At 46.6% G+C, this 20,947-nt stretch overlaps 8 protein-coding genes across 8 annotated transcripts; 3 read left to right on the forward strand and 5 right to left on the reverse strand.

Moving 5' to 3' along the window:
- Positions 1-374: 374 nt before the first annotated feature.
- On the reverse strand, positions 375-1,447 carry ANOM_000389 (uncharacterized protein; the record flags this gene model as incomplete). Its single annotated transcript, XM_015545647.1, has 2 exons — positions 375-1,355; positions 1,406-1,447. 2 exons carry the CDS (start codon positions 1,445-1,447, stop codon positions 375-377), a joined length of 1,023 nt encoding a protein of 340 aa, XP_015412226.1.
- A 954-nt stretch (positions 1,448-2,401) lies between these two features.
- ANOM_000390 (BTB/POZ domain-containing protein) lies at positions 2,402-3,537 on the forward strand (the record flags this gene model as incomplete). Its single annotated transcript, XM_015545648.1, has 2 exons — positions 2,402-3,015; positions 3,084-3,537. 2 exons carry the CDS (start codon positions 2,402-2,404, stop codon positions 3,535-3,537), a joined length of 1,068 nt encoding a protein of 355 aa, XP_015412143.1.
- Positions 3,538-4,176: 639 nt separating this feature from the next.
- On the reverse strand, positions 4,177-5,188 carry ANOM_000391 (uncharacterized protein; the record flags this gene model as incomplete). Its single annotated transcript, XM_015545649.1, has 3 exons — positions 4,177-4,747; positions 4,799-4,858; positions 4,929-5,188. 3 exons carry the CDS (start codon positions 5,186-5,188, stop codon positions 4,177-4,179), a joined length of 891 nt encoding a protein of 296 aa, XP_015412142.1.
- A 746-nt stretch (positions 5,189-5,934) lies between these two features.
- On the forward strand, positions 5,935-7,656 carry ANOM_000392 (putative extracelular serine carboxypeptidase; the record flags this gene model as incomplete). Its single annotated transcript, XM_015545650.1, has 1 exon — positions 5,935-7,656. The coding sequence occupies one exon, from the start codon at positions 5,935-5,937 to the stop codon at positions 7,654-7,656; it is 1,722 nt and encodes a 573-aa protein (XP_015412141.1).
- A 1,058-nt stretch (positions 7,657-8,714) lies between these two features.
- Positions 8,715-9,052, reverse strand: ANOM_000393 (uncharacterized protein; the record flags this gene model as incomplete). The annotated part of the gene is made up of 2 exons (XM_015545651.1): positions 8,715-8,771; positions 8,834-9,052. 2 exons carry the CDS (start codon positions 9,050-9,052, stop codon positions 8,715-8,717), a joined length of 276 nt encoding a protein of 91 aa, XP_015412140.1.
- A 2,049-nt stretch (positions 9,053-11,101) lies between these two features.
- Positions 11,102-12,358, reverse strand: ANOM_000394 (uncharacterized protein; the record flags this gene model as incomplete). Its single annotated transcript, XM_015545652.1, has 4 exons — positions 11,102-11,140; positions 11,552-11,886; positions 11,947-12,148; positions 12,205-12,358. Coding segments are annotated over 4 exons (714 nt in total), but the record flags the coding sequence as incomplete, so codon positions are not given.
- Positions 12,359-15,824: 3,466 nt separating this feature from the next.
- Positions 15,825-16,223, reverse strand: ANOM_000395 (uncharacterized protein; the record flags this gene model as incomplete). The annotated part of the gene is made up of 1 exon (XM_015545653.1): positions 15,825-16,223. One exon carries the CDS (start codon positions 16,221-16,223, stop codon positions 15,825-15,827), a length of 399 nt encoding a protein of 132 aa, XP_015412145.1.
- A 3,571-nt stretch (positions 16,224-19,794) lies between these two features.
- On the forward strand, positions 19,795-20,888 carry ANOM_000396 (phosphotransferase family protein; the record flags this gene model as incomplete). Its single annotated transcript, XM_015545654.1, has 2 exons — positions 19,795-20,237; positions 20,306-20,888. The coding sequence occupies 2 exons, from the start codon at positions 19,795-19,797 to the stop codon at positions 20,886-20,888; spliced, it is 1,026 nt and encodes a 341-aa protein (XP_015412144.1).
- Positions 20,889-20,947: the final 59 nt, after the last annotated feature.

Here is a 20,947-nt window from a genome sequence, read left to right on the forward strand (position 1 = left end):
GGAGGGATTCTCACTTGATCCTAAATGGGATATGACTGAGATATGTAATATTATCTGCGATAGCCAATACTATTAGATCTTAATACACTTCAGCCCCTATGCCGTTGGAGTATCTCTCATATCAACAACCGTCAGAGAAGCACAAGGAAATCTGAACAATCTCCCCAATCAATCTACCTCCTAGACCCCTTTAATACAGTGCATGTGGGATAATTAACAAATCGATATGCCTAGCAGACGCATCGCCTAATTGCGGTCGCTTGCGAAGAAATCCAAGAGACAGATTTGTAAATTTCAGAGTCTTTGATCGACTCGTTTGCAAAGCTGTGCGATTCTTCTAGCAACCTGGTGACCAGATACGCTCCCGACTTCACTCAATGAGGTAGTCCTTGATTTACCAAGTTCTGTATGACATCACCTTCTGGTCCGGAGTATCCACGAGCCTGCTTATAATCCCAGATCAAAAGTCGAATGAGACCCAACCGCGGCCAGAAATCAAGGCAACACTCTTCACTACACAGGTCTTCAGGAGGAATTGTCGACTTCACCCTTTCAGCATGTTGCTGTACAACAGGGGTTTCAGGAAATAGGGGCACATCCACATGATGAAGCAAATGACAAGATGTAAGCTCCCTCACGAGCTCCTGGGCATGCTCTTCCGCCGCGTCAACATGACATCTCATGGGGTAAAGGCCCAAACATCTGATGGTGCTCCTGGCATTGCGCACCGTGGAGGACAGGGCGTCCAGTGAGATGACAATCTGGTTATAACAATATAGTATCAAGTGTTCCAACGGAGCTCTGGGGTGAACAATACCAGTAGGCCCCTCGAAGGATGGTGAGCAGTTTCGCCACTCTACCGATCGAAGACTCTCACCCGACTGCAAGATGCGTCGCATTTCTGGACTGTTTGGACACCCTGCGCATCCCCAGATAGTGAGGTACTTGAGACCGGCGATGATAGGGGCCACTGCGTGATGAGAGACTTCGCGCAGCATCAGATTGTCGGGTTCAAAAAGCTCCAACCTCTCAAGTCTTGGGCGCACATAGTCCCGGGAGGCTTTCGCAACAGTGCCTATCACTTCTACTCCCTCACTTGGGTCAGAGGACTTGAGGAAAGTGTCACCATGAACTCGCATGACCCGTATGTATCGACTGGCTCCAGACTGGGCTAGTTCCAGTAATGCCTGAATATCATCCCGTTTCACGAGATCGGAATCGCTCCGTTTTTTCTGGAATAGGCGGACTGCCTGGAATAGAATACGCGTCGCGCTGTAGCAAAACGGCCTGCTAACTACGCGGAGGCTTTTGAGGAATTGGCTTGATCCATCTCCATGGCTGGCGAAGACGGCGTTCTAGACTTCAATACTAGTCTCCGTAGTGTCTACTGGTGTTTTAATCATACCTGGTCGATTATTTCCTGCGGAAGGGAGGCTATTGTTATCATGTTGTGGGGCGTGTTGACTGGGAGAGTGTGTTGAACAACTTAATGGGAGTGTCAGGCTACAATTAGTGGCAGATACGTAGGCTTGTACGTGGGAATCGTTGCATCAATATTATCTCTGTGTGGAATGAGTCAGGGGCAATGATGCAGTAGTGATGAGATAGGCCATGATTATCATTTGTCCCCAAACTCTGTATGCTCACTCCTTACAGTTTGGCCCTACCCCTTTTGGCCCTGCTCTTTGAATATCATGAGTCGTAGGTTTAGATGCCCTACAAGTGGAAGAACCCCAGATTATCATTGAGCATGGCGCTTGGTTGTATACTGGGTAAACACTCGTCATCTGCAGATGCTGAGAATTTGGAGATAGGTCAATCTTAATACATCAGAACACTCCACGAGGTACTGGCAGGGAGCAATGGGTGATAAATCGATCCTAAAGCACCCAAAGGGATGCTGGTGGTAATGCTGGCCAACACCAAGAATCGTTAGTAAATAAAGTTGGATATGAACCCACTCCGAGGCTTACAAAGCGGTAAACTGTGTGATAAACAAGTGAGAAAAGCCAGGTGATTGATTGATATTCACTACTCGGACGAATCCCCTAACCTGCTCAACCCCCGCTTCCCGTCCACTATACGCCCTCTTTGTTTTGCCTTTCTTCTTTCTCACTTGCTCTCCTTGTCTGTCCTTCTTCTTCTTCTCTCCTGGCTACATGGTGACAGGTTACAGCTTATCACATTCACACTCCAGTTGTCGCCTCCTTGCCTGTCGAGTAAATACGACTTTTAGGACCTTTTCAGTACGGCCTCACATCCTAGAGATCATCTTTGCAAATCTCCACAAAAGTACCCCAGTTCTCCCATTTGAGACTTGATATCATCGAGGTTAGTAGCCCAGAACTCACAAGTATTCCCTTCTGCTCATAATCTATAATCGAACAGACATTACCCAACGATGTCATCTACGTCCAACAACGAACCGGTTCCATGCGACGACGTCATGGTCACTCCTCAGAGTGATCTGACCGTGGAGGTCATCGAGTACGACGAGGACTATGGCCATAAGGTACCATCAAGAACCGGCTTGCTGCATATCAGCAAGGATACATTAGCGAGTTCAAGCAGTTACTTCCAAGCCATGTTAGGAAGGAGCTGGTCAGAGTCGAAAAGCGACAAGATCGTCTTGCACAATGAGACCGTGAGAAGCATGGCGATATGGTTTCGGCTCTTTCACTACACCTTGAATATCGTCAAACTGGACGATATCACAGTCGCGGATATATGGCATGTTATACTGGCCAGTGATAAGTACGAGTTTGACCGACAACAGCTGCTGTTGTGGTTTGTCACATGGTACCGCAATGCAACGGCCGTAGGTTTATATCGCAATAACCTTGCTAGAAAGTTGATGCTCCCTTGCTATGCATTTGACTACGCAGAAGGGTTCCAGACCCTGACAAAAAGCCTCGTGTATGAGGAGATCGGCCATATCACGGAGATTAGTCCGATCGACAGCGTGAAGTTACATCTCCCACCACGAATTATCCATAAGATTTCGTCCCTGGACGCGTACCCACTACATGTACAGCACATACTAACAAGCTTGGCGCATCTATAGAGCAGTTGAATGCCGCTAGAGGACGCCTCCGCAACATCTTGGACCGGGAGTTATTTGTCAAGATCAATTTGTTGATTGATCATGGCTCATGTCGCTGTAAGGAGGAAACAGTTTTCAATTACCTCAGGGAATTGGGCAGAATCGATGTTCAGCCACTGGTAGAGCGGTCATTTTCCCGGGCCAGTGTTCAATGCTACCTCGATCGACTGAGACAGTTCGACCAAGAACGCATGTTGAGAAGAATTTCCGGAGATCGCTGTCTGCGTTGCTGTTTCGATTGGAAAGAGGGTGTGGAAAGGGCAATCCAAGTGACAACTGAGTATTTTGATGGACTCTGTCTTGATTGTATGAAAATCACAGTTAGGGACGATGAGGATTACTGGGATCACGCTCGCTTTAGAGAGCGATATGACCGGAATTGCCGCATCACTCATGGGGAGCCGACGTGTTATTTCAGCTTCATGCGCGCGTGAGAAAAGGGGACTAGTTGCACGTTAGCTTGAGGATTGAAAAGCGGCAATTGCCATGAGGCCTCATGTTGAATGGTTGGAGGACTGATGTTTGCCAGTGTGCCAAGGATGAAACCAGGGTAGCTATTACATTGTGTTGTGTTAACCCTGGAACAACTACCCAGCTTTCTGTCTGACTGGCATGGGAAACGCGTTGCTGAAGCGATGTAACCACCATTTTTCAGTCCGAAAGTCATTAATCCCATCATTGAACTGGGCAGGCACTCTGATTGTTGAATTCGTAGGGCGATAGCGTGTGGGACTGGCTCGCTAGGTATTTAACATTGTTACCTACCCGCCTATCTACCAGCAATATGCTTGAATAACATAGGAGAGGTGCGTTGCATTGGCAAGTGAAGTATGGGTACTGGTTGCTTATATTATCTTGAGGAGTCTCGTAATTGAATGATTCTGATAGGGCATTTCCTGGTAAGCATTATGGCCATTTTCGAGCGGCAGAGCAGGCCTTGAGAGACAACCGAAGGTAAAGTTATACCACAGCCAGGAAGTCATGCAGTCTAGTCATATGCACGAGGGCAGGGTTTAATGATATGACACAAGACAAGACGCTATACCCCCACATAGATACCCACCTATAAACGATTACACCCGATTCCCCTGCGAGTCCAACCCTTGTGAACGGGGCGGATAAGGCATCGGAAGCAACCACCGGAATGAGTGGGCTGACCGGACTGGCCCGCCTGATTGTAGCGAAGACGAGCTGCCTTTTGTAGATGGGAGTTGCGTCGACAAGCTGCACCCACCGACTTGAGGGATGAGTCGGCACCTGGTGCAAGCTTCGCCTGGGCGGCACACTTGTGCTGCGCCCTCCTTTGAATAGACCCAACACTCTTGAGCGTTAGTCCTGCACCTCTCACAGCGCGCGTCACCGAATCGCTGCTTCCCAAGCTCAGTTTCCATAATTCGGCCGATATGTCCAAAGCTGCGGCGTTTGTCCTTAGGAAGACGCTCTAGCTCGAACGAGGTGCGATACCACCATTTGCCGACTATAGTGGGCGTATAAATTGTTCTATCTTTGCCTTGGTTCCTCCAGTTCCAAGACAGGCGGGGCTGGTCAGCAATCTGTGATCGGGTGAATTCGTCATGGGAGGTAAAAGAAGAAGAGACGGCGGGTGCAGCTACTGTGGGAGTCCCAAACAGATCGGGACTTGGTCTAAGCTGCCGATCAGCATTTGGCTCTCTTACTTGATAGCTCTCTACCTACTGAGGAGAAGGAGGAGGGCTTGTGTCGGCCACTGGGTATCTCTCCTCCTGCATGGCTATGCTGGCGAGAAGATCATTGTGAAGAATCCGTTCGTGGTCCTCAAGTTCATCCGTTCCATTCGGCCACGAACAATTCATTGTCCTCATGGCCATCCGAATCACCTTGGGTGGATGGAGCATCAGGCACGAACAACCCATTGTCCTCATTATTCGGCTCGGCCTGAACGGATGGAGCATTACGAAGAATCGGCTCGTCCTCCGGATCGGCTATCACTGACGGAGCATCCTGCAGGACCGCTTTATGGTCCTCATGTTCATCTAGATCAGAGTTCGAAGATGGTATAGTGGGAAGTCTCGACAGGAGCTCTGCGGCATTCATGAGTAGGGCCATTCTAAGTATTTTTCAATGTGGAGAGACCGGCGGGAGGCTACCGCGATTGCCTTGACTCTTACCCCTCGGCTACAGGACTATCAACCACCAGGCAAAGCGGCGAAGAGTAGAAAAAATAATTGATGACCGCGCCCTGGCAACGAAATATGCATGTGATGGGTGCTTCATGAACTATATGGTTTAGGCTATTGAATTATGGCTACAACATCTTCTCAGGAGTTTCCACAAGTTATAAAAATTGCCCTACCGCCTTCCACTTCAGGACCCGTATTTTGAAGCTTTTCAACTCTATCGTGTTGTTCTGCCAGACACGCCAGGCTGATCGCTTCTCATTTGTCCAGATCATCCACCGCCCTTGGGAAAGAAACCTTCTCACGTGCGTGGTGCAGTCTAACCTCAATAGGAATAGCGATATCTTCTACCAAGGTTCCCTCCCTCGATGGCCTCAGGCACCGTGCCGTGATCGACATCTGCAGGTTGGATGGTTTGAGTTCCCTCATTGGATCATCACGTTGCACTATGGCGAGAGTCCGCCAAGCAACTCCACTCCCACGGAGTCCGATGGAGAACGCAATGGCCCCAAGGCCTGATGGCATGTCGGTGAGAGGGGTAAGCCATCGCATTGCCGCATTGCCGGCAAACAGCGGCTAAATTGGCTGGCTTATATGCAGGAGAGGTTCCCCAAGGATCTTCATGCGCGAGTTCCCAACTTTCCTCAGGATCCCTGACAGCATTAAACTGTGACGATGCTGAAATTCCTACTGTCAGTGACCTCTCTCCTTGCCTCGGCGCAGGCATTCCAGTATACGCCATTGCAATTGGCATATCCTGAGCTGCGCGCAAAGCAACAACAACAATTGACCCCGGATTCGGCAGTGAAATCGCAATTGGCAGCGCCTGAGTACCCTGCGTACCATCTTTCGGTGCCTGTTGATCATTTCCATAATGACTCGCGCTATGCGCCGCACAGCAACGACCATTTCGACTTGCGGTACTGGTTTGACGCTCAACACTACAAGGAAGGAGGTCCAGTGTTTGTGATCGCCGCCGGAGAAACCGATGCGACCGCCCGATTCCCTTTCTTATCGCAGGGCATCGTCACCGAACTGGCGGCTGCATATCACGGCATTGGAGTTATTCTAGAGCATCGTTACTACGGCGAAAGTTTCCCAGTAGAAAATCTGACAACAGAGAACATTCGATTTCTCTCAACGGACCAGGCGTTGGCCGATTATGCATACTTCGCTTCCAACGTCGTCTTTCCCGGGCTAGAGCATGTAAATCTCACCGCTAAAACGACACCCTGGATCGCCTATGGTGGATCGTATGCCGGCGCCTTTGTCGCCTTCCTGCGCAAGCTCTACCCCGACGTCTACTGGGGTGCTGTTTCTTCCTCAGGTGTCACCGAAGCCATCATAGATTTCTGGCAATACTACGAGCCGATCCGCAAATTTGGCCCGTCCGATTGCATCTGGGCGACCCAAACCTTCATCGACGTCGTAGACCGCATCCTAATAGACCATGCCGACAATAAAACGCTAGGCCAGCAGCTGAAATCCTCGGTGGGAGTCAGCCCCGACAAGGATGATGTCTCCTTCGTTTCGCTGCTTTCATATGGTCTCGATAGTTTCCAATCACGCAACTGGGATTCCAACATCGGTAGCTCTTTCTTCCGAACCTACTGCGATAACATTACCAGCGTCGACTTGCTGTACCCCGACACTGAAACCGTTAAACCCACTGTCCAGGAGCTTATCGATGTGGCCGGATACGATTCATCCAACTCCAGCTTCGTGAACGGTTTCTTGAACCACATTGGCTTTCTCAACCAGTCCCTTTCCAGCGATGTGAATTCAGCCGAAGCTGAGGATTCCGACGCATCCGACCCTAGGTCGCTCCCCAAAAGCGACGGTATCAGTTGGGAATATCAGGTTTGCACCGAATGGGGCTACTTCATGTCTGGTGCATCCGTACCGAAGGATATCATGCCTCTGATCTCGCGCGTTTTGGATGTTGCCAGCGTATCAACCTTCTGTGAACAGCTATATGGGATCGCCTCTCCGCCGAACGTCACGAATATCAACAAACACGGCGGATTCAACTTCTCTTACCCGCGAGTGGCCATCATCGATGGTCTGGCGGACCCCTGGCGTGATGCGACACCGCACGCCGATGGCACGCAGGAGAGGGAATCCACCGATGACGAGCCATTCATCTTGATCGACGTCCCGGCTGAGGATGTATGGGACGGTATCCGGGGTGCTGTACACCACTGGGATCAGAATGGCCTTTCCAGGAACGATGAGGATAAGGGCCAAGAGCCCCCAGCCGCTATTGTGGAGGTGCAGAAAGAGGTTCTGCGGTTTGTTGGCGTATGGCTGAAGCAGTGGAAGCAGCGGTCTCGGGGTTCCTCTCGACTGGTTAAGGGAATTAGAGGCGGCCCTGGGCGTAGCCAAGTGCCACTCTAAGCGATGGTATACAATGTCTCTTGTAAATGTCAGCTAAGAAGCTGCTCGCTATGTGAATATATACTACTGCCTCCACCCTCGTTTAACTTTCTGTATACAAATGATTACGTATTTAATCCCAAGTCTAGAACCACACTCCACCGTGGACATTTAAGTACTATATTCCCTCTAAGAAAACAAGTTTCAGTATTTCTCGAAATAGCAAGTTATTTGGAACTGGACATTGCCCAGAATTGGCGATCCACCTAAGGAATATGGTGAAGAGCAACAGCTGGATTAATAAAAAGTTTGAACAGTCATGGAAACTATATACACACAATTGCATTTCACCCCAGACCATCAGATTCTAGCAACTGTACACGATAACTCTTAGACCCTCCTGTGGCATTTAGCTTCGACATCAACATTAGAGATCAATGATAAGTAGTCCAAGATACTCTAGGAGATCTTTCTCTGCCGAAAGTACATGTCTGCAAGATCTGTGTTATCGAAGTATATAGACATCTGAAAAATTCCACGCGTGAATCTATTGTCTCCTACAGGCCGCGCTAGGATAATGAACTATTCTCATACAGCATTTGAAAGAGTATTGTCCCTCAAATCCAAACTCTGTCCCGGAAGAGCAAAAGTATAGAACCGATAAAAGCAAAGGTGTCCGCGCGTTAATATACAAGCCAACATAGATAGATTTATCTATCGTCTTGGAATACTACTCAATATATGAATATATCAAGTAGTATATAGAGGTTTATTTGGCTTTTTAGAATACCATCAATATAATATATCACCACGGGTCCGCGGGATTCTCCGGCTGACACGAATAACTTCTGGATGCTGCAATCGGTCCCAAACGTAACTTCATTCTAAGCAATGAATATACTGTAGAGATCCATGGCAGGCACCACGTAGTCAGCCAGTCTTTGTGATTTTGTCATATTGCGGCCGTGTTAAATTTTTGCCATCCCATCACCTTTTCCCAAATCCCGTCCACCAGCGAGGGTCTGAAAGTCATTGCGGTGCAATGAAAGCATAATGCTGAGGTAGAACAGGGATAATGATTATAGAACACGGTTAAGAGAGCATTGAGCCGCAACGTCTAGGTTAGCCAGGTCACTCTATCAGAGGACTTTATTAGTCCAATTCCCAGAAACTTCAAGCAACAGACATGATAGCATACCTGGTTGACATCATCTTTTGCACAACAGTAAACGTCCTTAGAAGCGCAATTTTCATCGACCGCCCCAGGTGAGACGTTGCCCAAAGAGATGAGGCCACCATTGCCTTGTTCCTGACAGACAACAGTGTCTTTACTAGCGCAGATGCAGTCATCGCAGGGTCCGTTGGGGCTGGCCAGAACGGCGGCAGCAAAAGTGAAAAGTACCACGGAAGCCTTCATGATGACGGGAAGATATCGAAAGGTAGATTGAAGGACAGAAGGAAACCTGACAAGATGGGAGATGGACTCGTTTTGACTGGGATAGAGGTAGAGCAAGAAGTTGACTATAGCTGGATACGAGAACTTATTGCCAGAAAGGCGGGAAGAAAAGTACAACCTAGTGGAATTTTTAGATTTAGGAGACGCCAGGTGCTAGGTCAACAGAGGAGTGCGGTCCGACATTTTATAGCGACGAAGGCGCTCTTTAACTACAACCCAAAGCGAGTCAATTTGCGGTGAACGCTATGTAAGGAGCAGGGGGGGATCCAATATCTCTGGAATGTCCATACATATGACACGTTGAATTTGTTCTTCTAAAAGTCTATCTTACTCTTCAAGCTTAATGGTACGATTCATATTCCATAGTTGACAAGGACTTGTGAGCGGAGGATCTAGTGGGGAGTGATCTGCCCGATCGACACTATTTCGTGAAATAAGCGGTGGGCAATCCAAGTCCACACGAAAGCAAAGCAAAATGGATCAATTCACAGTGGCTAGTTATAATCTTTCGCTGTATTTCGAATGTTCAGTGGCGGACTCAATTGAGCTTAACGGACAATAAGTGGAAACTTGAATGTCGTCAGAAGTTGATCCTGGGTGCCAGCGGTGAGACAGATATCAAGAATCTCTCCTCCTGCAAGCTCGTGGACCCAATATATATAATTAGATAACCATTTAATCAACAACCCCATGGAAATTTTCAATATTATCCTAAAATTGTAGTAAGACTACCCGAGCGACTCAGTGGTGGTTTAGTTTCATTCACCCACCCTCTTTTGACGAAATGCCTGTTTCTTGGCTGGATCATACTGGTTGGCGCATGGAGCAGCTGCAGCCATCTCCCTGAGATTCGGCCATAGAATCCTTACGTTCCCCAGGGACCCATTCTCCCCTATTCTAGGTGAACTGAAATACTGTGATATCGGGACAATACAAAAGCTCAGATCTTGTCTCGCGTCTCGACTCTGATCAAACTCTAAGCAATTCAGAAGGTATGACTACTTCGAGTTTTGATGAGCCCAAGGGGCTTAATCAATATTGATCTTATACTTAATCCTTACTGAACTCCCTACCACCCGATTGTATGCTCTATATGTAGATAGGACAATTGCCGGGGAAATATAATACCTCTTAAGTACACATTTCGTATCTCTCCTCTGTACTTAACCTCTACTAGTCCTCTTTGGTCTATTCAGTGGGTTTATATCTTTATTATTGCTCTTGTTAGTATTGCTTCGTTATTTATATCACACCGTTGATATTCAGGTTTTCTTCGTCAGCCCTTGAGCTAGATACAATGCGCAGTACATTGACTTCGCGCATAGTACTTGCCTTTATTTCTAACCCCACCTATACCTAGATCCTGCGAATACTCCCCTAAATACTCAAACACCTTGCCTCCGAGTCTAACAAATATCAGGGTTACTATACCCCCTCAGCATCCTTCCTGCCGTCAGCCAGACGGCGATATAACAAAGTTGAGTGTAGATGATTCTATTAGAGCCAAGCTGCAGCATACCCCCAATTCCCTTCTAGATATTGAACTACTGCACTGGTAGGATTCTGAGACAAGTCCTGCTGCCTCGATATATTCTGAAAACTGTAGCCGAGTCGACTCGTAACTCCTACACCAGTGTAGGTATTCTGCTATCCCACCAGACGTACTCCGATAGTTAAACAAATTAATCCTGACCGCCCTACCAGACCAAGATGTACTCATCCTCTTCTGGGGAATTTATTTTAAAGGTTTTACTGACCTCTCATTACTATCGGTTATGGTAAAGACTTGCTTTAGTGATGATCCATTTACCAGGCCGTTAAAGGCTAAGACACTGCAATGTTTGAGAGACTGGTGGATTTAGTGCTCCGTCCAGGGATCCAGGGTGATATCGATTAAAGCTGCATTTCTTACGACTTTCACAGAATAATAATATAGATACACCACCAGTAGTTCAGAGGTATCCCCAGCTTGACCTGTGATACTAATGACGAGTGGCATTTCACTCACGCCGCTTGGCGGTCTAAGGCAGTCAAGAAAAGCTCTATGAGCTGTTTCCCAGATGAAACTTAGCAGTGGAGTTTGGAAAGCTGGAAAAGCTGGCGAGGGAAGAGGTGACTCAAAGGGGACACGTACCTTGCCTGTATATTTAGTTTCACTTCCAAGCTTTTCAAATTCGGCTTGCCATTTATCCAGGCTATCCATGGAGCAGTGCATGATATCATTGATTGATTTATCACTCTCCAAATGACGGAGGAACTCACGTCCTTTCTTGCTGTTTCCCACTCTAGAAAAGAGGAACATTGCTGCTCTTTCACCGTAGGATTGCAGAACAGGCGATCCTTTGCATTTTTGAATTGTCGATTTAATTGTTTCACCGTCCTTACGTGAAGAGGAATTCAAATGTTAGTTAGCATGTAATTTAAGAAGGAAAATCACCAACATAGGGCCCAAACGCCTACCTCTCCGTCTGAGATAATAACGGTGATCACTGGCCGTTTCAGGTTGCCTGCTTTGGCCTTTCTAATGATCATAGGATGTACGATCTTTTTGTTGACAACCTCACCTAATCCCGAACGGCCTATGAGCCTTTGAAAGTTGAGGAATCTGACTGTTTGAAACATGTTTTCAACTTGATTGCTGGTAGTTATGTTCTCGAAAAGGTCCCTCCCGCCTGTGTTCGGATAGAGGAGCTGGATTGTTATTCCCTTTGGTACGAGAAGCGAGGAAATTGTAACAAGACGTAGGAGTATATCCTTTAGGGCACGCTGGTGCTTCAACATAGACAAACTATTATCTAGGACAAACCTTAGTATCGCAGGAAGAATGTTGGTGAGGTTGAACTTTCAAGACTCACCGCAAACAATGACCAGATCGAATAATGCAAGCTCAACCACTTCAAGTTCCCGGCTAGCAGGTACATCATACTTTTGTGTGATATGATGCATCTCAGTAGCTGCCTTTTGCACAAGCTCCTTTATGAACTGATCATCAGGAGAGAAAAAGCTGGAATAGTTGTTGGTCACAAAGGTTTGGTACTGGACAGCTGTCTCTGCTATCTTGATAATCTGGTCAGAGCAGAGTATCCGATAATACGTAGTACACGTCGCCCTACCTGGGAATGTTGTAGATGAATATATTGAGAGGCGTTGGTGTTGGTTGTGATATTTCCACAGTTCCGATTTGTTATGTTGCCGCAATTCTCATGCACAGTATTTCCACAGTTCTGATTTGTTGCGTTGCCCCAATTCAGGTTGGGTGGGCTCTTGTCTGTCAATAAATCATTAAGCTGTTCCAGATGAGGCCTGTGACTTCTGCAGCGTATCTGTGAGGCCTTCACACGCCGTCTGCATCGGCCACCATGTCTTGATATTCCTTTACAACGTCGGCTGGAAGAGCTTCGAGATTTCTTCACATGTGAACTCATCGTAGGGATTGATAGGATACAGTGACAACGACGATGCGCGTGTCAGATGGCTTTGGAACAAGTTCCACTTCCTCGTAGAATGAATGAAGATATGATATTAATATGCAAAGGGGTATCGAAATTTGAAATGGACGCTTCCTACAACCAACTGAGCCTGAACATGTAATGCACCAGTAAGATATTATCCCGAAGTAGAGACACAGCTGCAAGTATGCTTCACTGAATGACTGGTGGCGGCACCGGCGGATATCGGGTTACATTGCATTTAATCTATTAGCCGCAAGCCACCAAAGCCACTCTGTGATCTGGCATTAAATAGATTCCATTCCGAAAAAGGACTGTACGATGCCGATCTTTATTTACTGATACACTCATACAGATGGGCGGTGCCCAGTTTTTGTGGCCTCGAAATTCAACCTAGAGCCTTGTGCTACAAATCCTACAAATGTAGTACTGAGAATAGAAACAAGCTAATAGGTTATTCAATGATCTTCTTACTCCCGAAATAGTTCCCGCACTATTCCGTACCGACGTATTGTTGAAATATTACGATACAAAAGTCGCAAGGCTGAAGCTTCCATACTAATCAATCACTCAACCCTCATTCCCCCTTTCCCCTCCCTCTGATCTGCAACACGCAGCTTAGCCCACCATCATCCTAACCATGGAAGGTGAGCATACTCACACGATAATATCCAGTTACATTCAAAGGTCGATCGTGCCGCCTTTGCCACTTTTCACGTTGCCCCATCTCTGGCCATGGAAAAGGCCGCTGGTGTGTGCACCGTGGTCGTATTGACGCGCCTCACCTCCATTGACTGAAATATCACCGGTTTCGGCGGTGGTGTACTCTCTGCTGATTGAAACCTTGCCTCCATCTCCACTCTCAGTGTTGGACTGCACCGCGCTCCTGGAGTTGAAAACACCCTTCGATGATGCCTGGCTTCCAAAGGCATTTGCACCATTGGCTGAAAGGTTGCCGAATTTGCGGGACGTGGGCTGAGACATGGCCTTCAGATAACAAAAGACAAATTTGAAAGTTTAAGATGAAAAATGCGTCTGATGATTGGGAACGGATCTCGCTTCAGTGGATGGATTTAGTTCGGCTGTTCTAGTGAAGAGAATTAGGTTGATGGAGATCGGCCCTTATATATTACTACTTTGCCTAGCGATGGACGAGGCCCAATGTAGGGCTGTGTCCAGTGACGTGGAGTGAGGAGAGTCGATGGCAGTGCCTGGGTAGCGATGGGACTGCTTCGGTGGTACGCAACAATAGCATCACCTTGAACTCGCATGAGTCCGGAGTGGTTGCCTTCAAGCAGCAACTCTCGACATGCCATCTCTAACTAGTCCTTGAATTGGACGTTGAAGGCCTTCTTGCGCTGATGCAGGTGATAGACCACCCCGCACCCGTGGCCAGATCTCGATTACCACTGTATAATGTAAGCTCATATTTGTTCGTAGCCTCACATTTTGCATGTAGTCACGCTGCATGATGCCTTACCGAGGGACGCAGGGCAGCCAGTCTCACGGTCACTACACATCTTTCACCCTTGCAAAAATATGTTTATTGTTTATAGTTGCATAGGAGCTCTTGTTTTGACTAAACGAATGAGATAAATAGGATACGTACATGCAAGCTGCAATTAGCACCGGAGAATTCAATGCCATGACTCGTGTTTGACGAATGATACGAGCAATAGTGTATCTGCGGGGTCCGTATGATGGAGGAGGGGCACAGAAATGGGAGTGTCGTACCCACACGCCTTTCTAGCTACATGAGGATGCAACACGCTCTTTATCATTTCCTTTGTGGCAATACTTTGTGGCCAGACAATCCTTGTTTGGAGGAACACCTTCCGGAAAACGCGCCAAGAAATTTAATGGAAAATTGCATTTGCCATTAAAGGGCCCGCAATTGTAAGAGAGGAATCTCTAACCAAGGCCATGACTGGTAAAGGATCGGCTGCCAAACGCAGAACCAGAGATTGCGAGAAATCCAAGGTATGCACTTAAGATGGGACGGGCATCTTTGTCCACCTCGGGATATGATTAGTGCTGCTGTTAAAAAAGGGCTTTCCATAGAAAGAGCTGTTGGACCTCCTCCTGTATCGCGCACCATTAGATAGTCTCACTAGGGTAAGTGTGGATGTAGCAGGGATAGGTCGTTCCAATCATCTGGGTTCCACGAACCGTTTTAATACAATCTTTTAATCGATCAGCCAAGAAACTTACAGCGTTGTACAGTTGTGGCCATTCATAAGGCTGTATAAATGACGGATAATGCAGAACTTTGGGATTTTCGGCAAACAATGATGATGTCTTTCTTCTAGATCTGATAATGCCCAGCCCTTCTTGTTCTTTCTCAAAGCAATAATAATTTCAAAATGTCTTACGGTAAACAGCAATTCCTTTCTGATCTAGGAGGTCTCTCATCCATACACCGACCACCGTTCGTCATCTAATACAAGATGGCTTCCTGGGAGGTGTAATTCATCAGCGGTTATACTTAGATTCCTGAATATTTCTACTCCGACCATCGATTGCCTATGTAGAATCGTGGTAACTAAAGTGTTGATGTGCAGGTCGCAAAGACTCCCATAAAATAGCACGATCACCATATCCAGCAGTCTTCTCAAGGAAGTAGTTAGATCTCACCAACATTGGATGGATACTGGTACCCTCCGATTTGCTTCGGGGCATGGCGCGAAAAGTAGAGCAGATGGCGAGGCGCAGAAAAAGCAAAACATTGAGCCAATGGCAAGGTTGACTCATCGATGACCAGTTGGCCGAGCAAAATAAACCTAAGCCATGGTGGAAAAGAAAGTAGGTTCGCGCGGAGCAACAGGAGTACACAACTACCAAGCTGCAAGCACACCATCCCATCAATTAAGACGTGATCATCGGTGGGTATCAATCGCGATACTATGGAAACGTAACCCTAAATCGTGAAAAGGCAAGTTAACAAGGTAAATGATCCTTCCTCTGTACACTGCCAGGGTCATATGTGGTGTAACCCTGAAATAGAGATATGCAAGCTGTTAGCCCTTGCAGTTAGCCATCAAGAACGGGCGAGTCCAAATCATGGACGATGTTGTATATAGGCTTGCTGGCGGCTGATAAGACAATATAGTACTAAAGAAGACTAAAAACAGGCTGAGCTATTAACAAACGAGTACCAAGTAGCTCGGCTTGGAATACAGAAAGCCACAACGGCTTTCACTGTTTTCTGGTTCCATCTGATCATGTTGGTAGTTCCCGGTGACATTTGAAGTGAGCGACAGACATTTGCCAAACAACAGAAAGCTCTAACCCCCGATAGAGATACTTCCACCAGAACCACCCGAGGCACTCTCCAATGTGGCCGATGAATGACCTGAGGCCTTCTTGTAATTGACATTCCCCCCTGTAGTAGCACCCCCTCCGTTACTCGAGATGTTACCAGTCCGGGTGATCTTGTTCCCACTATTGTTGTAGGTATTGGTGTTGCAACAGTTCTCCGAGGACGTGTTGCCACAGTTAGTCGACGTGGTATTGCCGCTATTGTTGTTCCAGTAATATTGGTTGTTTCTTCCGCCGTGGGAGAAACAGCCTTTCCAGGCCCATGGGTTCGGAGTGGAATTGGGACTTGAATTCCACCTATCGTGGCCCGCATTGTTCCGGAAAGGGTTTCCCTGCCAGGTCCCATTTGGGTGATTACTGGACATTTTGAAAACTGGATAAGTGTATGTAGGAACGGGTAGGTGAGGAGTGGGCCAGAAAGGAAATACAACGTTTGAGGTAGACGTCTAGCAAAAGCCTCCATTCCTACCAATCACCCTCCCTTTATACCACCCACTATTGCGAACACGTCAGTCCGAAGATCCTCTGGGAGTGTATATGATGCAATAGCGTTTCTAGTCTGTTTCAAAGGACACACACTGGAAATTACTGCCCAGAAGCGCTGGTGTGAGGCTTTCAGTTCATGTGGCAGTTAACCTGTATCTAGGCTTCTTCACAGCCCAAGCCCACGGTGGGTTGGGCTTTGGGCCTAGTATAGGGCTCATAATGGGCCCGTGGGCCCCCAATTGGGCCCCAAACGTTGCAAACATAGGACCTTGTGTAAGAAAACATGATTTATTTAACTTAGTAAGCACCTTTATGAATGCCAAGACCAGTATTTCTACAAAAATGGGCTTTGGGGCCATTGGGGGCCCATCGTGGGCCTAGGGGTTGGGCTTGGGCCCAGTAGTCCCCAGGGCCCATGTGGGTTGGGCTTTGGGCCTGGAGTTTGGGCCCATTCATGGGCCCTGAAGAAGACTACCTCTAGCTGATGCCTAACAGAGACCTATCATTCCTTTAGCAATGAGTCACCTGGTCTATTATCAACCACGCAGTATACGTCATTCCACATTTATAGATAATATTTCATCCATCCACTGTTTAGCCTCTATATTCCTGATGATATCATTCCACTGTGCTATTTTCTGGTTTTATTCGTCTAAGTATATGTGATTGACATATTGATATATTGAGCCGCAATGTTTTCCATACACAGAGCCATCCGGCTAGGTACTCCCATATCATTATCTAGTAGGCCGCTGATATGGTAATATGACTATTATGTGGCTGTTATACAACTATTATTAAGTTTAAGTTTCTTTTTTTTTTAACGTTATACATATCTTACCACTATTATATAGTTCTCAGATTCAGGAGAAGTGAGCGAATACCTATCGGAATTTGGGTGCAAACAGTGCAAACATAGGTTCACAGTCGGTGATCGACGCTTGGCCCCACCTAGCTAACGGACAATGTATTGAATTGAATGTATTGAAGTTGATGATACCGGCGAATCTCGCATCCTACAAGCTTGCTAGTCAATCATTTAAAATTAGATAATCAGACATAGTTAACTTATTGAACAAACCTCTCCGAAATTTTCAATATTATCATGAAATTCTGTTGTCCAATCTACCGGAGGTCTCAACCCAGATTCCACAATGCCTTCAGTTATTGAACTATCTCAATACCAGGAGATTATTATATCTCGCTTCCAGAATAATCAATCTGCAGAATCTATAGCAGATTATCTGTCATCAACTTATCGAATACAAGTAAAAGAGAAAACCATTCGACGACGTCTTTTGACATGAGGAATAAGTCGACGTGCTCCTATGGAAGATACTCCTGAGCTCCGTACCCATATAGCTGGATTCTACTATAACTTCGGCTTTACCGATAGCGAAATAGTTGATAGCTTAAAGAAAGAGGGTCGACCGATTACTTTGTTGAATATTTTCTCTCTACGTCGCAGGATGGGACTAAGAATGAGAGATGCCTTCACCAGAGAAGAAGCTGATGAAGCTCTTTTTGAAATCCTTCAAAAGGAGTTGGATAATGGTGATATTGAGGGTCTAGAACGTGGTCATTTATATACACATCTCTGCACGCACGGGCATAGTATTGCGCGGTATGATCGAATCCTCTATTACAGCGATATTTAATTTAATCAAAGAGAGCCACTACTAAGCACATAAGTAGGGATTGTCTGTTTGCTGCTATCCGGAAGTTAGACTCCCCAGGTATCGCCCGTCGTTTATGTGATCTTCCACGGTATAGAGGAGCACATATTATTCCAGGCCCGAACTATCTATGGTCTGTTGATAGATATTGCAAACTGCAAGATTGGGGTATAGAGATATATACAGTAACTGATGCATACTGCCGTTATATTGTCTATATATACATTGGCATTTCCAACCATACTGCTTTAAGTGTCGCCCAGCAGTATCTTCAAACAGTCAAGACACAGAATCTCTTGCCCCGAATAATACGTTCAGATCGAGCAGTTGGGACACAAATAGCCGCCGCGCATTATCAACTTATTCAGAAAGCTCAACCTGAGGTTGAATTTGATGAGTGTTTTCGATATGGAACAATCACCTCGAATCAAAGAATTGACGCTTGGTGGGATAAAAGCCCAATCTTCCCTTGGCAGGTATTATTATTCTGTGATATTAATATATGATCGTTGCTGATACTATACAGAGTATTTTCAAAGTCTAAATACAGCCGGTGTCTATGATAGAGAAGTCGACTCCGATAGAATTGCAATACTTGCAATCTATATTCCTATTATCCGCGATAGTATACATCAATTTGCCCGCCTGTGGAATATTCATAAAATCCGCCGTCAAAGGAAACATCCCCATAGTATGACCGGGAAACCGGGAAAGTTATAATTCTTTCCACCTGATGATGTGCGAGACTATGGTATAGAGCCAGATAATGAGCTACTTGACGAATTCAACGCGAAGATTACAGAATATGGTATGTACTTTGATACTAGCTTACTGCTTAACTAGTATACTAATAGATGATCTAGAACTCGATCAGTATCTACCGGATATTACACTAAACTGGTTTTCAGAACAACTAAAACAACTAGGTTATAAAGATGGGATACTCAACGGCTCGGATATCCCTGATGGTTCTCAAGCTCATAGAGAAATTTATTTACAACTACGTGGTAGAATCAGAGCTCATATGGAGTCTGGGAACTTACCAGCTCTTCAGTTACTCTCCGAACCAAAAGATGATTGGTTTAATGGAAGCAATATACAGATGGACATGGGGCCTACCCCTGATGGAATTGATATACATAACGAGGGACCTGATGAGATGTATAAACGTCCATTTAACAATTCAACCGAGTGACTAGAATTCTCTAAGCTAAAGTTTAGTTTGTGAAATCAATCATAATCGTCCTTGGAGCGGTATATAGCACAGTGACAGCGGTCGTTATGGTTATGGGGCAAGCGATAGTTCCAGTATACAGAGCCTAATAATTCTCGACGTGTACAATCAGAACCCTGTAAGTATATGGCCCATGGTGTGCCGCTTGTTCCAACATTACATGGATCCCACACCGCGTTGAACGCTCTCAAATGAGCACATGATCTGTCACTTGTTCACGCACCAACTGTAGCCTGGAGATGGGCGCCACACTCTTCCCCTCACTCCTAGAGCATGCGCCAAGTCACAATCCGTGAAGTGTTACATATTCCCCGGCCGCTCATCAGCGCCCATTACATCGTACTATTGACTCATTTCTGTCTAATGTTCTTATAGTCGCCCCTTTCTCTCCCCTTGTCGATGCTATAGGCTGTTCAAAGACCCGAGATCATTCCCAACCTTTTTCGTATGGCGTATGCATACAATCTTGTAGATCTCACACATAGTTACAGCCACCAACTCTATCGTCATTGCTAAGGGTCGCACAGGCCTTCAATGAGCATGGACGATTCCTCTTCGTGGAATCAGCAAGCTATTGACAAGTTCTTCGCGGCCCGAGAATCTCCTACTCGATCAGAGTGCGATCACCATGCCCGCAAGATCTCTGGTGCCATCGCAGTCCAGCAAGTTGCCGCTCCAGGCTCACTAAGCTACACAGTTCGCTGCAGAGATTTCCCTGACGAAGAGCGTGATTTGGTTGTGTCCTTTCGAGAAGCCGAGTCATCCCTAGATCATGGTGTCCTTAAGTTGGCAAGGTCAATCCATGGCGCACTAGTCCCAGAGTCTGTCTTCCATGGCGAAATGGCTAATTCAAAACCGCCCCTTCTAGTCTATACGATGCCCTATCTGCCAGGCATCCCTTGCTTAGAGGCTCTCTGCAGCAAAACTGAGTTGAGCCGCCAAGAGGAGAGCAGACATCTATGTTTTGCCAAACATCTAGCCAGGTATACCTTTTTTTCCTTTCTCTTTATTTTGAGGAGTAGAACAAAAAGCCATATTGATACTCCTCTAGGTACTTTGCTCGGTGTTGGTTAAGTCCACAGCAGGTTGACCCTGAAACGCAAACAGACTTCCGCAACAGAGTCCATCGCCAACTCATGAAAATCAAAACTTCAGCCTCCTCCACCCTTTCCGGCGCGCAAATCATTGAACTAGAACGCAGTCTTTCAATTTTCTTCGGCCAGACATACCCGCAAGTCCTCACACACAGTGACCTTTCTCAAACAAATATCTTGGTAAATGAGGAGACTTTTGAGATCACGGGTGTGGTCGATTGGTCCTTAGCCGAAGTCCAGCCCTTTGGCATGGAACTAGACTCCCTTTTATTAGCGACTGGCTATATGGATCTCAACGGCTGGCGCAATTACACACGCCGCTTGCAAATGCTAAATGCTTTTTGGGACGAGTTCTGGATTCGCTGCCAAATTCACGATGATATACGCCAGCGAGAGATCCGTGCCTCTGCGATGCAGGCCGCCAAAATAGGCGCAGTGTTGCACTATGCATTCCAGCGCAACGCCAACGGCTCCCCATCCGAGGAGTTGACAACTTCTAAATGGGCCTTGAAAACTCTGAGTGCTTTGCTTATGGGCTAGTCATTGCGGGTGCCCGGATGGCGATCGCTGCCTCAAATGTCTCAAGATCTTCACACGCG

The sequence above is a fragment of the Aspergillus nomiae genome, assembly GCF_001204775.2.
Source record: "Aspergillus nomiae NRRL 13137 chromosome Unknown contig00004, whole genome shotgun sequence".
In the NCBI taxonomy this organism is placed as follows: Eukaryota; Fungi; Ascomycota; class Eurotiomycetes; order Eurotiales; family Aspergillaceae; genus Aspergillus; species Aspergillus nomiae.